The following is a 15,703-nucleotide window of genomic DNA, read 5'->3' on the forward strand; positions in this document are numbered from 1 at the left end:
ATATTCCATATTTCATATTTGTTTGGCATTGCTTATATCAGCTCAGGACGGCACAAACGGCACGGCAAATTATGGGGAACTGATACTCTGTCAGTGTATGTTGGGGGTGGGCAGGGGGGGGGGGGTCTGCTTTATGTGTTAGGCTTATGCAGTGGCTCCAGTGTCTGCTGAACTGCTTCATTATGACATGCACTGCTGTACATCTAAGAAATAAAATGCATTTACACAAACAGACTCAAGCATGAAGTTAATAAAGGTAAAGTACAAAAGTTGAAATCCATTCTGAGCAACAGGAACTCACCCGATAGAGGTATATGTGTCTGAGTGTGTGCTTCACTGTCCATTCACGCGTGAATGTAAGTCTTGTATCTCACAAACATCCTTCTAGGTCTTAGGTATTCAGGAACCATGTGCTTAGACTTTGTTTGTTACCCCACCATACCACTCCCCCCACCCCTAAAAATAACCAATCAAGGGAGCTGTGCCATTGGCCAAGCCTTTCCATGTTTAATATGAATAATGTACAGTTAAGCAGAGAGAACGTGATAAATGAATACAGCAAAATAGATTATGAGTTGAAAAGCGCATACATATTAAAAAAAGACAAAAATAGAGAGTAAATTATAGTCATATCCACCATTAAAAAGGATGGTTTTGTCTGGAAAGGTTCTGAGGAAGAAGGAATCCACGCGAGGATGTCAGTGGCTCACGGATCCCTCACACTCTGGACATGGGACACCTGTTACTATGGCAACCAGGTGGCCAGGTTCAGGGAGACGGTGCTGAGCTGAGACGATGTCTGCTTAGTGTGTTGCCATGGTTCCCCTCTGTACTTCACAAGTCTACAGTACAGTACAGCAGGGGCCCGGGAAACACCACCTGCACTGCCAGGAAGTCGTGTTACAGGCATGTGTGTGTGCCTGTATATGTGTGTATGTGTGCATGTGTCTGTATATGTCTGTGCATATTTGTGAGCGTGTCTGTATTTGAGTGTGCATACGTTTGAATGTGTGTCTGCATGTGTGTGTGTCTATGTGCATGTGTGTGTGCGAGAGTGCGCGTGTATCTGTGTGTGTGTGTGTGTGTGTGTGTGTGTTATATGTTATGGGTAAGAGTATACCGGGAGTCTACTGTCTCACAGGGATCTTTAGTTCCATTACATTTAAAAAAAGAAAACTAAAACATACATATATATATATATATACACACAAACAGAGAGGTTAGCTGTCCCCATTCACTGACTCTGTGTCCCACTGTCCAAAATCTGCACATCTGTTTATTACCGTTATACTCACCATTATAACTATTATAACTATGTTCGATATCACCCTGCTCTGCACAACACCAGGTCAATTATTATCCTCTCGTCGAGCCAGCCCGGGCTGCAAACACGTTAACGAACGCCTGAAACGTAATCATTAATTCACTAATGCTGAACTAACCTTTGTAGCCGCTCCGAAAGACAGACCAGGCAGTTAGCGTGATCTCGGTTTGCATAGACATACACGAGCGGGCGCACGGCGTTCCCCTGCGACGCTCGCTTTCACGCACGGCAAATTTGTAAAAAATAAAAAATAAAAACAAATATAAATAAACGGACTTCTTGAAAACGCAATCTTGCGAGGCAGACTTGAGGAATTCAGACAGAACGGCGGGAACAAAGACTCCTCCGTGCCACCGAACGGAAATTTCCACACCTGCCGGTTTCCCTTTAACAAGCGTTCTGCGCCACCTCTGCTCCGCCCGCTAGGCCCAAAATCCCACCTTCTGTTCACCTTCACGCTCTTCACCCTGAGACACAGGTGAACGTGTGTGTGAGAGAGTAAGAGAAAGACAGAGAGATTGTGTGTGTGAGTGTGTGTGTGTGTATGTGTGTGAGTGAGAGAGAAAGAGAAAGACAGAGAGATTGTGTGTGTGTGTGTGTGTGTATGTGTGAGTGAGAAAGAGAAAGACAGAGAGATTGTGTGTGTGTGTGTGTGCGTGTGTATGTGTGTGAGTGAGAGAGAAAGAGAAAGACAGAGAGATTGTGTGTGTGTGTGTATGCCTGTGAGTGAGACAGAGAAAGACAGAGAGATTGTGTGTGTGTGTGTGTGTGCGCGTATGTGTGTTAGTGAGAGAGAAAGAGAAAGACAGAGAGATTGTGTGTGCGTGCGTGTGTATGTGTGTGAGTGAGAGAGAAAGAGAAAGATTGTGTGTGTGTGTGTGTGTGTGTATGCCTGTGAGTGAGACAGAGAAAGACAGAGAGATTGTGTGTGTATGTGTGTGTGTGCTCTAACAGTCCTCTCTGTATGTATCTAAAAGATAGAGCAGCATCTCAATATCAATATCGCCCTTGTTTACAGCATCTCAATATCATTACATTAACTTCACACACAGAAGAGAAAACAGTCCCTTTTGTCAAACACACTGTGTGTGTGTGTGTGTGTGTGTTTGTTCATGTGTGTGTGTGTGTGTGTGCATTTGTGTGTGTGCACGTGTGTAGTGCAAGGAGATCAGCACAAGGGCTCAAAAGATTTTCCCTTTCTTCTTGTTCTTTTCCATGGTCCTGGCAGGAGAGGAAGAGAGAGAGAGAGAGAGTCCATTAGATATGTGCGCACGATGGGCAGGAGTGCTTATATCTAACAACAAAATCTTGTTTGTATGAAAACTTTTAATGTGATAATGTTAATGAAACATTAGTTAATACTGTTAATACCTTGTTAATTAGCATATATATATGAAATATGCAAATACAGGCTGAGCATATACCTTGCACTACAGAGTGAGGTAACAAAAAAGAGCAAAAAACTCATTAACCCTCCCTCAATTCACAAGTTACAGACCACACCATAAAATAAATGGCAGCTGTATGTTAAAGTACATAGTTTTCTCGATTGCTTACACACTATAACTGGACCTATTAACTAAACATCCCAAACCATGATGCCATCTACCAAAAGACACACCAATTTCCCAAAACTATAAACACTATTCCCCTGTTTTCACACATGATTCAGATGTGTTGAACTTGTGAACTGTGAAAAACTCTACACACAAATCCCTTCATATATCACTGGCTGCACCATGTGCTCATTTAGAAAGCACTGGCATTCAATATCATTAACTCAAGTCATCACAGCTCAAACACAATTAACACACAATTCCCGAGGTGGAAACACTAAGAGTCAAAATAGTTCACACACCAATCAGAACCTCAGGATAGATAGATAAAAGGCCCATGGGCCAGTTCACTTGTTTTGGAACAATGGATCCACAAAGACCTGAAGGTAGAGGAAGAGGACACAGGAGAGGAGGAGGAGGAGGAAGAAGAGGAAGGGCAAGGACAAGGAGACAAATCGTTTCTCGAACAGGTTGAGGACGAAACAGGCCTATTGTGTTCCTTTTGAAAGGAACTCCGATAGAGTCAAAGACCAGCACTTGGAATATGTGCAAGTAGGGTTTTTCATACTGTATCAAGTATTTGAATACAGTTATGTATTACAGTAGTATATACTGTAGTACAGGCTATATGATCGCCTACTTTTGTGTACTATAGCAATATGTTTCAGAGTAGTCATTACTGTACTGAGTTTCATCTCTTTTGTAGAGAATTTTTGATATTGATGCCAGAGACACTCCTCACGAACTCATCTTTGTTGATGAAGCAGGATTTAGTAATCTTACCAAAAGGAGGAGAGGGGGGAGCAACATAATTGGCCACCTGGCCATTGTGAATGTCCCTGGCCAGCAACGAGGGAATGTGACCATGTGTGCCGCCATCAGCCACCGACCGAGGGGTCCTCCACCGCCATGCCACCCTTGGTCCATACAACACCATGCATCTGCTGTCTTTCCTCGGTGGTCTGCGAGATCATGTATACCGACTAGACCAGAGGGAGCCAGCACAACCAGAGCAGCCATGCTACGTTGCCATTTGGGACTATGTCAGTTTCCACGGGGCTGCTCTAGTTCGTGACTGGTTCACAAACAACTCAAGATTCAGCAACATCTTTCTACCTGCATATTTTCCCTTCCTAAACCCCATAGAGGAGTTTTTTTCGGCATGGCGGTGGAAGGTCTATGACCGAGACCCCTACATCCGTGTTCACCTCCTCCAGGCCATTGAGGAGGCTTGTTTAGATATTACAGTTGTGGCTTGCCAGGGGTGAATAAGGCATGCAAGGGGTTTTTTCCCCCTGCTGCCTGGCTGGGGCTAATATTGCCAGGAGGACGGGAATGACCCCCAGCGCAGGAAGGAACAGGCGTGCAGTGAAACCTCTCGATCGACGCGTCCCGGTTACACTGTCGAAAAGCGGGCCGCCGCTTCGCGAAGCGAAACCAACACGGTATTGGCGGAAACCGAGGCGAAGGGCGAGGTCGAGAATGCTGGCGAGGTAGCCGTCCGTGTCTCGCCAGCGGGGCGGACAAACAGAGCACAGGACCTCTCTGTGCAGCGAGAAGCCATGAGCAAGCTAACTCTGCGCGGGTGAGCCCTTCGGATCTGGCCGGGGCTTTCGGAGCGAATTTCGACATGGCCGTCGAGACGATCGGTAATTCAGACAGGGGGCCGACTGAGCGTTGGAAGGACAGGCTCAGCCAAATCTGCATGTTTGCCGGCCAGGGTCTGGCATTCCTGGCGTCAGGAACGTTTACTGGACGAGGCTGCGCGGCGGCCCGAGAAGCTGGCATGGCGGCGCCAGCGGCGATAACAGGAGGGCTCTGTCGGGGAGCGGGCAGTACTGACTGGAAGAGGCTGCTGGGAGCGGGCAGTACTGACTGGAAGAGGCTGCTGGGGGGCGGGCAGTACTGACTGGAAGAGGCTGCTGGGGAGCGGGCAGTACTGACTGGAAGAGGCTGCTGGGGAGCGGGCAGTACTGACTGGAAGAGGCTGCTGGGGGGCGGGCAGTATGTCAGGGCGGGAAACAGGCATCCCGGTGCCAGCAGGCTCTTTTATGGCGGGGATGAATGCGGCATTGATTAAAGGGTTTTACTCATGGGCATGTTGCTCACGGACCGAACTGAAAAACATTTAACAATATTTAGGTGCGTGTGTGTGTGTATGTGTACGTGTGTGTGTGTGTGTGCGTGCGTGTGTGTGTGTCTGTGAATAAGTGTACGTGTGTGTGTGTGTATGTGTACGTGTTTGTGTGTGCGTGCGTGCGTGCGCTCGCGAGTGTGTGTATGTGTGTGTGTGTGTGTACGTGTGTGTGTGTGTATGTGTACGTGTTTGTGTGTGCGTGCGTGCGTGCGCTCGCGAGTGTGTGTATGTGTGTGTGTGTGTGTACGTGTGTGTGTGTGTGCGTGTATGTGTGTGTGTGTATGTGTAGGTGTGTGTGTGTGTATGTGTACGTGTGTGCGTACGTGTGTGCGTGCGTGCGTGTGTGTGTGCACGTGTGTGTGTATGTGCGTGTGTGTGTGTGTGTGTATGTGTACGTGTGTGTGTGTGTGTGCGTGCGTGCGTGTGTGTGTGTGTGTGTGTGCACGTGTGTGTGTGTGTGTATGTGCGTGTGCGTGTGTGCACGTGTCTCACTTTGAGGCTTCCAGTTTCTGTTGCTCTAGTATGCGCTGCTGTGCCTCCCAGTTGGATCTCTCCTCCTCAAACAGCTTCCTCTTCTCCTCCAGCTCCTTGTACTGCGCCTCCAGAGTCTTCTTCATCTGCTCATGACGCCTCTCCAACTGAGGAAGAGGAGAAACTGTCACTCACATGCTCTCACTCACACATTCACACACCCACAAGCACATACGCATGCGCACGTGCAAACATGCACACTCACAAACATGCACACACACACACACACACACACAAACAAACACGCACGCACACACACCTCTGCTTCAGAATCCTTCAGTTTTTGCTTCTTCTCCTTGACCTTCATCTCGAACACCTGCTCCATCTCCGTCTCCATCTTCTTCATCTTCATCACGTGTTCCCGCCTCTCCTCCTCCATCTGCGCCAGCGGGCTCCTGCGGGCGGGGCAGAGAAGGACCGATAGGGCGCGCAACCGTTTGAAACGCAACACACGATATTCATGTTACACTTACACATTTCATACAAAACACGGTCGGTCACAACACGCAGTCAATATGAACTACAGTCACGTTCAAAATAAGAGACAGTGTTTTGCTCGGTTTATGAATGAACATGTTCGCTCCAGGCTATCTCCTGGGCCCTGGCATGTGTGTGTCCGGCACGCGATTGGTTGGCCTCGTACTTGGTCAGCTGACCCCTGGCCTTGGTTATGTCCACTCCGTTGCAAGTGACCGCGGCCAGCTTCCTGCTGCGGTAGTTTTCGTAGTGAACATTGTTAGTCATGTCCTTCAGGTCCTGCATGTGGGTCCTGAGGAAGAGAGAGAGATAGAGTGAGAGGGAAGGAGAGAGAGAGAGACGACAGACGACAGCTCTATACAATTAACTAGAGTCAACCAAATTATAGCAAAACATAAAGAAAATGACATCACCTATTGAGACACACAAACAAAAACAAAGGAAAGTACAGTGCTATCGGGCCCTAAAAAGAGAGTACACTGTGGCAGATAACCTGACCGCAGTGAAAGAAACAAAAACGTAAAAGTGGGATTGGCTGTTGGGCTGTCACCTGATCAGCATGTTCCTCAAGATGGTGAAGTCACAGTGTTCTCCATTCTCCACTGAAACAGGAAGAGGAAGAGGGAGATGGAGCGCGTTAGGGAGGGGCTCTCCGTAATGTGGGAGGGGCACACAGAACACTGACACACAGGTCACATGGGATTCTGGAAAAGGACCCATATGACATCATCCGGGGGGGGGGGGGTTCGATGGGGGGGTTGTTGTGTCCTGGACGCACTGTCGTCCGCCACAGCGTGCCAACTCCACCGGGGTGTGTCCGTCTCTGTGTGTCAGACACTCCTACCTGCAGACAGGTGTGTGTCTGTGCCCAGGTGTCTACGAGGAGGGCCTAGGGAGAGAGAGCTCCTTCCTGGCCCCTCTCACTTCTCCTCCTAACTGACTACTGCAGCTCAGAATGGTGGCAACAAGCGGTGGAGAAGGAAAGGGAGCATAGGGAGGGTAGGGCCATGGGGTCAAAGGTCGCCAGGTGGCTGGTGGAGTCTGCGACACAACGGGGTGGCGGCTACAAATAAGCTGGATAATGTGAGTGTGAGTGTGAGTGGGTGTGTGTGTGTGCGTATACCTAAGTGGGTGTATGTGTCAGTAGGCCTGTGTGCGTGTGTGTGTGTTCGAGTGCATGTGTGTGTGCATGTGTGTGACAGAAAAGAGCACGCCTGGCTTTAACAGTGTCATCGCCTCTAGCCACTCCTACATCCTACGGTGATGACACTGTCTTAGCTCGGCTCTGTAGTCATGGAAACTGTGGATCAGACGTCATCTGCTTCGGTGTGCAAGCCTGGATAATAATACGCTCAGTGAGACTCGAATCAGCGTGAAATATGCCTGAAGTGCTCAGCCTCCAATGACTCACTGCGGCGCTACAGTGCCCCCACCTGTACTCACAGTGTAACTGCAGGCCAAAGCTGTGAGCCAGCACAACTGCAACCATATACAGACTCCATGTAACCAACCTCACACAGAGGGGTGTGAGTGTGTCTGCGTGTGTGTGTACGCGTGGGTGTGTGCGTGTGTGTGTGTGTGTTTGTGTGCGTGCAGTGAGAATATTAGTGTATATGCACTCATGCAGTTGTGTGCAGAAGCACTACTGTGTTTAGGGCAGGTTTGTAGTGAAACCTGGCAGTATGGAGCATGCAGTACTAGAAGAGATGACACAGGTTGAAAATCAGGGCAGGACAGGACCTGAAAAATGACCTATAATGTGCATGTATATCTGTGTCTGAAGCAGCTTCTCTTCAGACCTTTGACCTTTGACCTACCGCCATGGCAAAGAAATGTGAAAAGCGGGAAGAAAAACTGAGGGAGGGGGAAGAAAAGCAAGAATTTTTTTGTTACCAAAAATGCCCTCTGTACCATCGGTCATGAGGTGAAAAAAAAATAAAAAGAAAACAAGAGAAAAAGGAATGTAAAAGATTGACAAATTTATGTTCAATCATCAGAGCAACAATTAAAAAATGAAAAGCAGTCCTTCAAAGTAAAGTGGGAAAAAAGGCTGGAGAGAGGGTGCCGGAAACATCAAAGAACTACAATACCCATAATGCACCCCGTACCCCTTTTCCAGAATCCCTCTGTCACAAACTCTATGTGGTGGCGGGGCTATGCAGAGTACAATCACTACAACTCATTCACAGACGTTAAAGCTCCACCCAGCACTATTACATTCCCCCTCCCTTCCTATAACCCCTCCAGCTCACACTCAAGCTCCACCTACCTTCTGCCACACCCCAGGGGTACTGACGACCTCTGACCTTCCGCCCGTTCACCTCGATCACCACGTTGCTGCCGACCACCGCCAGGGGCATTTTCTCCTGTTGGGGGAGGGGGGGGGGTTGTGTTCACCCTCGTCACACAATGACATCAGCACTGTGTTTGTGTGTGTGTGAGTGTGTGTGTGTGAGTGTGCGTGTGTGAGTGTGAGTGCGTGCACGCATGTGTCAGTGCGTGTGCTTTACCTTGATTTTGCGGATCAGCTTGTTGTCCTCATCGTCCTCCACATCAGGAAACTCATAGATCTTAATCTGGTGCTCCTGGATCTCCTTCATTATCTGAGAGGAAGAGAGATACACTGGCAATACATTAAAAAAAAACACACACAAACACACACACACACACTCTCTCACACATGCACTAGCTCAAACACACACACACTCACCTGTTTTTTGAAGAGCTGGCACTCCTCGGGGGTGAGGGTGTCGGCCTTGGCGATGAGGGGGATGACGTTGACCTTGTCGTGCAGACGCTTCATGAACTCGATGTCCAGCGGCTTCAGCCTGGAAGTACGTTCACATTCATTCAAATGAATTACCCACAATTCCCCACAACTGCACTACAGCATTCGCGTGTGTGTATGTGATGCACACGTGCATGCGTATGTACATACCATTTAATCTTCTCGGACACGTGTCCTTGACCTGAGTGCACTGGCACATTTGTGTACATGCATACATTTAGCCAACAGGCATATACAGAATTACTGGCACCCTTAGTAATAAAAGATAAGCAAAAAAGGCTATGACATACACACACACACTCACACACACGCACACACACACGCACGCAGACACACACGCACACACATTCTCTCTCTCACACACAGATACAATCTAATTAAGGTATATTTCCATTCTTACTTTACTTTTTTAAGTACACCTAAGTCTTTAGGGACTAAGTGGACATCCATGACTTCCGGTTTCATGGGGATATATTTTCAGGTGGCATCCAGGCCAAACTCTCTTAATCCTCCATCAACATGGAGAAGATACACAAATGAAATGAGACCTGCACACAACTCCAAACACACGTTGAGATTTACCCACAACTGCTCAGCACTGTGAATGCAATTTTTACTTCCCCCCAGGCCTAAGCGAAACATAAGTGAAGTATCTGGCAAGTCATCTAATAAAACCACATATGGGCCACAGCTTCTGTAATACCTTCGCTTCAGGAGAGCGCATGCACACACCTCTCCTCCTCGGTTACCACTGTTACCGATGCGCGCTGCAGTCGGGCTCAGAGAGCGCATGCACACAATCTCTCGTACCACCGTACCGCATGCTGCTGCTGAGATCGGGCTCAGGAGAGCGCAGCACACATTCCTCCTCGGTTACCACTGTTCGCATGCTGCTGTCTGCAGGTCGGGCTCAGGAGAGCGCATCACACACATCTCCTCCTGTACCACGTTACCGCATGCTGCTGTCTGCAGGTCGGGCTCAGGAGAGCGCATGCACACACCTCTCCTCCTCGGTTACCACTGTCACCGCATGCTGCTGCCTGCAGGTCGGGCTCAGGAGAGCGCATGCACACACCTCTCCTCCTCGGTTACCACTGTCACCGCATGCTGCTGTCTGCAGGTCGGGCTCAGGAGAGCGCATGCACACACATCTCCTCCTCGGTTACCACGTTACCGCATGCTGCTGTCTGCAGGTCGGGCTCAGGAGAGCGCATGCACACACCCTCCTCCTCGGTTACCACGTTACCGCATGCTGCTGTCTGCAGGTCGGCTCAGGAGAGCGCATGCACACACCTCTCCTCCTCGGTTACCACTGTCACCGCATGCTGCTGTCTGCAGGTCGGGCTCAGGAGAGCGCATGCACACACACTCCTCCTCGGTTACCACCGTTACGCATGCTGCTGTCTGCAGGTCGGGCTCAGGAGCGCATGCACACACATCTCCTCCTCGGTTACCACCGTTACCGCATGCTGCTGTCTGCAGTCGGGCTCAGGAGAGCGCATGCACACACATCTCCTCCTCGGTTACCACCGTTACCGCATGCTGCTGTCTGCAGGTCGGGCTCAGGAGAGCGCATGCACACACATCTCCTCCTCGGTTACCACCGTTACCGCATGCTGCTGTCTGCAGGTCGGGCTCAGGAGAGCGCATGCACACACATCTCCTCCTCGGTTACCACTGTTACCGCATGCTGCTGTCTGCAGGTCGGGCTCAGGAGAGCGCATGCACACACACCTCCTCCTCGGTTACCACTGTTACCGCATGCTGCTGCCTGCAGGTCGGGCTCAGGAGAGCGCATGCACACACCTCTCCTCCTCGGTTACCACCGTTACCGCATGCTGCTGCCTGCAGGTCGGGCTCAGGAGAGCGCATGCACACACATCTCCTCCTCGGTTACCACCGTTACCGCATGCTGCTGCCTGCAGGTCGGGCTCACACAGACACGAGTCGGTGGAAGGCGGCTGAAAAGGTGGACCTGCGAGCATGTGGTTGACCAGCAGGTGTCGCCGGCGCGCGGTGAGACGCTATCATCCCAGCCATCATGCTCCTCCCTCGCTAGGTGATGCTAGTGTGAACCATTGACCGCGGGCCTACTCACAGACTAGTACACTGCCTTAACAAGGCGAAGCACACAGCAAACCCCTGACTGTTTGCGGGCTCTGAGCACTTCTGGGGTTGACTGTGCAATCAACAGCAGAGTGCAGAGTAACAGTCAAACCCAGCAGTGCCTGTGGCTCTCCAGGACCAGGGCTGCTGACCCCTGGGTCAAAACAACAACAGGTGCCTCACAGGAAGTGCTTAAGAGCTTTAACGTTTTCCACATTTGCCAAAAATGCCTTTACACAAAAGCACTAAGTGGTTCGGCATACAAATTCTGTTTGAGGAAGGTCAGGCTGCTTGACTTGAAACAATGACGCGGTCTCTGTTTTATTTTTATTTTTTGCTCACAGTGGTAATTGATTGAGTGGCAATTGAACAAACTTGACATGAAAAACCTCCAAAGGATTGTGGGTAAATATGCCCTGCAGCAGCTTGCCTGTGAGTGATTGGCTGGGTGAAAAGTGAGGCTTCTGCTTTGTTTGGCTAAATCAGTTAATGAGAGCTAATGGCTGAGATCTGATCACATTCCCCATAGAGCACCAAGCTCACTCTCATACCAATTATATAACCCGCCGGCAGTATGAATCACACACACATGCATGCATGTACACACACACACACACTACTCTACCCAGCTCACAGCTTATATAACACTCAGCAATGACACCAATTCTCACACAAAGACAGCTCTATGGTAATGTCTAACCTTGAAAATGTGTGTATGTACTTGCACACATTTGCATGAGTATATGTGTGCACATCTGCGTATGTGTTTGTAAGTGTACATGAATCTTACGTGTGTGTTTGTTTATGCGCATCTCTGTGTGATGGAGACACGCTAGCCAACGTGAAAATGAATTTTCTAGGCCGCAGTACTCACCCGTGGCCAGAGGGGGCGATGAAGTACAGGCAGCAGTGCACCCTGTTATCGGGCATCAGCCTACGGTTGACCCTGGACTCTGCATTCAGGAAGTCCTCACACTTACTGTCAATGAAGTTAATGACAGGCTGCCAGCTATGGAGAGAGAGAGAGAGAGAGAGAGAGTTGGGGGGAGAGAGAGAGAGAGAGAGAGAGAGATGCAGACAGAGTAATAAAAGAATTTAGTCTTATTTTAACATTCATTTATATCTTCTGAGTGATAAATGGAGCTATTGTTGAAACATTCCAAATGCAGAAGAAATCAAACATATGCATTCATGTAGGAGCCTAAATGCAGTTTGTTGATAGACAGTAAATGATCTAACTAATTAGCACAATATAATTTCAGTTTGTATGTAAAACTAGAGTAATTTACATGATTGGTTGATTCAGAAGATATTTTGATTGATGTATTTACATGTATTTACAGTTCATATTTACAATGCAATAAGTTAATTTGGTTTATTGTGCTTAAAATGTGTGTGGATAATTTAAAATGCATGCAAGGCTCATTTACAATTACTTTTGTAACTTTTGGAGATGGGATATTGTGACTGTTACATCCAAGTAGCTATTTGCATATTTAATTGTTTTTGGCGTGTCTTGCGTGAAAAAAAAGGGTTTTTGGAATACATTCTCTGTTAGAAAATAATGTGACAGTATAAATTGGTAGGCCATTACGGTTTTGGTTGAGGCGTCCTCTTCCTGAATGACCTACATTTGTCAAAACCTGCTCTGCACGGATTAATGGAATTTGGAATGGACCTTCGATTCTCGTGTGGAATTATGAAAGAACATTGTTAGCGTAGTTCTTTATTACTTTTGGATTTATTATATACGCAGCATGGTGTGGTGAAGCTGTCTGAGCAACAAACTATTCGGCCGAATAAAGAAGTGGAACGCATTTTACGTGTAAAGCTTGTTCTAGCTACAGTGCTTTGTGACATTTTTACAAATTAAGTGCGGAAACTTTCGCTCTCCATAGATAAACCAGATAGTGAAAAACGGATAGTAAAAATGACTGAGAAGGCTGTAGAAGAACACAGGTCTAGATGAATCCAGGCACGCAGGTCCAAACTAGGCCAGCTAACTAACATGGTGAAGCACATTGAGCAATTAATGGAAGACAATGCAAATGTCGATGTCCTTAAAAATAAATTGTGTGTTGACTTTAGTGATTTGCAAAAATAATTTTCCGAAATAAATCGTGCTTTGCAAGGATTTATGGCTGAGGATGAATTTTTGGAGGATCAGAAGAATTGGTTTGATCCTAAAAATAATTCAATGGATGATTTCTTCTGGAAATGTGAGGCATGGATGAAAGAGGCCATGAAACGCACCGAACAGGCTAAAGTGTGTGGTGAAGAAGTAATGCCCGCAGATAGTAGGTCCACACTAATATCAAAATCCGTCATTAAATGCCAAAGTAGACCTGGATCACAATGTAGAAGCATGGTGTCAACAACATCTCCCTCAGTCAGAATAAAGGAAGAAATGGAGCGTGCATCATTAAAGGCAAAGGCTGCAGTTTTAAAGGAGAAGTTGGCCATAGAAAAAGAAGAAGCAGATTGGTATGCACAGAAAAGATGCAGAGAGGTAGAGCTTGAGGCCGAACAAAAAAGAAGAGAAGCTGAAATAAAGGCTAAAAAAGAAATGCATACAATGCAGACTGCTCTTGCTGAGTCAGATGCAAAAATTGAAGTTTTGCAAAAATATGAATACACTCAAGCGGACATGAGCATTGCAGTTAAGGGTGAATTTGTGGCACCTCTCCTCAAACAGGATGGCGAAACAAGAGTAGAAGCCGCCTTTCATCCACGACCGATACACCAAAGAGGCTCACCCACTCACCCAATTCAACTACCATCACAGCACGCCTCACCTACGCCCAATGAACTCAATGTTCAACCAGAAATGCCTCAAAGAACCTCGCCTGTGTCGAGCATGGAATTCAATGACGTGTCAGTGCGTGATAGCAGTGAAAGCACAAGATTTAAGACTTTCGTTGCCAATAGAACTTCAACAATCCTGGAGCACTCTCAGACTTCACAGTGGAGGTACGTCAATACCACTCTGAAACCCGCTGATCATGTCTCGAGAGGACAGACTGTCGAAGCATTCTGGAAAAATGAAAGCTGGTTTTCAGGAACAGGTTTCTTGCTCCGCCCACAAGACCTGTGGCCCAAGAATCCAGATCCTGGAATGCTGGACGTCGATGACCCAGAGGTCAAAAAGGTTGCTCAAGTATATGTCATACAGGCACAAGAGCCCAAAGATCCAACGGATCAGCTGATGAATCACTACTCATCCTGGATGAGGCTAAAGCGTCCTGTCGCCTGGTTTCTGAAATTAAACGATTTGCTCAGGGAACTGAAAGCAAAGAGAAAGGAACTAAGCACATTAAACAGAGAAAGCAAAGACGAGACAAAACAGGAAACGGAAAACAAAATGAACCAATTCAAGAAAGCTTTCAAAGGAACATACCTACCCTGTGAATATCTGACCAAAGCAGAAACAGAAATCGTGAAATACTGTCAAAAACAAAGATTCGAAGAAGACTTGGCAATGCTAAAGGAGCATCAAAGGGTGAAGAAAACTAGCTCACTCCATAAGTTGAGTCATTTCCAGTTAGTAAAATCCAGGTAGAGAGTGGAGCCACACGGTTTTTTGACCTCTCTCTCTCTTTCCCTCTCTCATTTTGATAATTCTCTCTTGTGAATTTAATTGGAATGGACATTCGATCTGTACATATGAAGAATCATTGTTTGACAGTTTGTTTTATTAAACATTTGGATTTTTTCTTTTTACCGCGTGGTCCTGTGGATTTATCGCTGTGGATTTAAACAAGGGGAATTGAGAGCGTCAACCTAAGGCTTCACTGAATGGAAACCTACAATTCATTTTCAAAAACTTTTTATACCAATTTTTTTTAATTTCCCAAATTTTAAATATCCATTTTTAAACCCACCCCATCTCTACAGCATATTCCCTCAGGTCGAGTGCAAGGGTTCATCCCTCAAAACTAAACCCCTCCCCTTTCTAGGAGGAGCCAAAGCCAGGTACGCGTCTCTGACGTGGCGTAAAGCTGGACAGTCAGGATTATTTTCTGAACCAAAGGACACGTCATCGCACTGGAAACAACCCCCTGTGGTCGCAGACGGTCCTGTTCCGCACGTATTCACAGACACATTAACTGACCAGTTACTGTTGTCGACTGCGTCCCCAAACCCTGGCGTGTCCACTATGGTGAGGGTGAGCTGGACCCCGCCCTCTTTCACCAGCACTCTGGACTGCTCCACCTATAAATGGACAGGGGGGAGGAGTTAGACAGTGAGTGACAGACAGGGAGGACTCCGTGATTCGGTGCTATGGAACTCGCTCCTGTCTCCTCGGTTCAGGAAGCTCAGATGAGATCAACGCGCATCACTTCCTACTGCTGTTTCAGCTGTGTTCAGTTAAACTGAGCGTTCCCACACGGCTATTTCTGGCTGACCTCTTTTACTGAGCATCACAGCGACACACACACACACACACATACAGAGAGACACACAGATGCACACACACACACACACACACACACACATACACAGAGACACACACACATACACACACAGACGGACACACAGACACACACACGCATACACAGAGACACACACACATACACACACAGACGCACACACAGACACACACACGCATACACAGAGACAGAGACACACACACATACACACACACAGACGCACACACACATACAGAGAGACACACACACACACACACACAGACACACACACACACAGAGACACACACACACACACACACACAGAAACACACACACACACATACACAGAGACGCACACACACACATACAGAGAGA

At 47.6% G+C, this 15,703-nt stretch overlaps 1 protein-coding gene across 2 annotated transcripts in view; it reads right to left on the reverse strand.

Moving 5' to 3' along the window:
• Positions 1–100: 100 nt before the first annotated feature.
• The window catches only part of LOC135242238 (septin-7-like), a 26,097-nt gene continuing 10,494 nt past the window's right edge, over positions 101–15,703 (reverse strand). For both annotated transcript variants that reach the window (XM_064313240.1, XM_064313239.1), the window contains exons 4-13: positions 15,031–15,131; positions 11,794–11,928; positions 8,736–8,853; positions 8,536–8,628; positions 8,295–8,391; positions 6,576–6,627; positions 6,192–6,317; positions 5,808–5,943; positions 5,510–5,655; positions 101–2,545 (exon numbers count right to left, since the gene is read on the reverse strand). In XM_064313240.1, the coding sequence (XP_064169310.1) occupies positions 2,506–2,545; positions 5,510–5,655; positions 5,808–5,943; positions 6,192–6,317; positions 6,576–6,627; positions 8,295–8,391; positions 8,536–8,628; positions 8,736–8,853; positions 11,794–11,928; positions 15,031–15,131 (1,044 nt within the window). In that variant the 3' untranslated portion in view covers positions 101–2,505. The remainder of the gene's footprint in view (positions 2,546–5,509; positions 5,656–5,807; positions 5,944–6,191; positions 6,318–6,575; positions 6,628–8,294; positions 8,392–8,535; positions 8,629–8,735; positions 8,854–11,793; positions 11,929–15,030; positions 15,132–15,703) is intronic.

The sequence above is a fragment of the Anguilla rostrata genome, chromosome 16, assembly GCF_018555375.3.
Source record: "Anguilla rostrata isolate EN2019 chromosome 16, ASM1855537v3, whole genome shotgun sequence".
In the NCBI taxonomy this organism is placed as follows: Eukaryota; Metazoa; Chordata; class Actinopteri; order Anguilliformes; family Anguillidae; genus Anguilla; species Anguilla rostrata.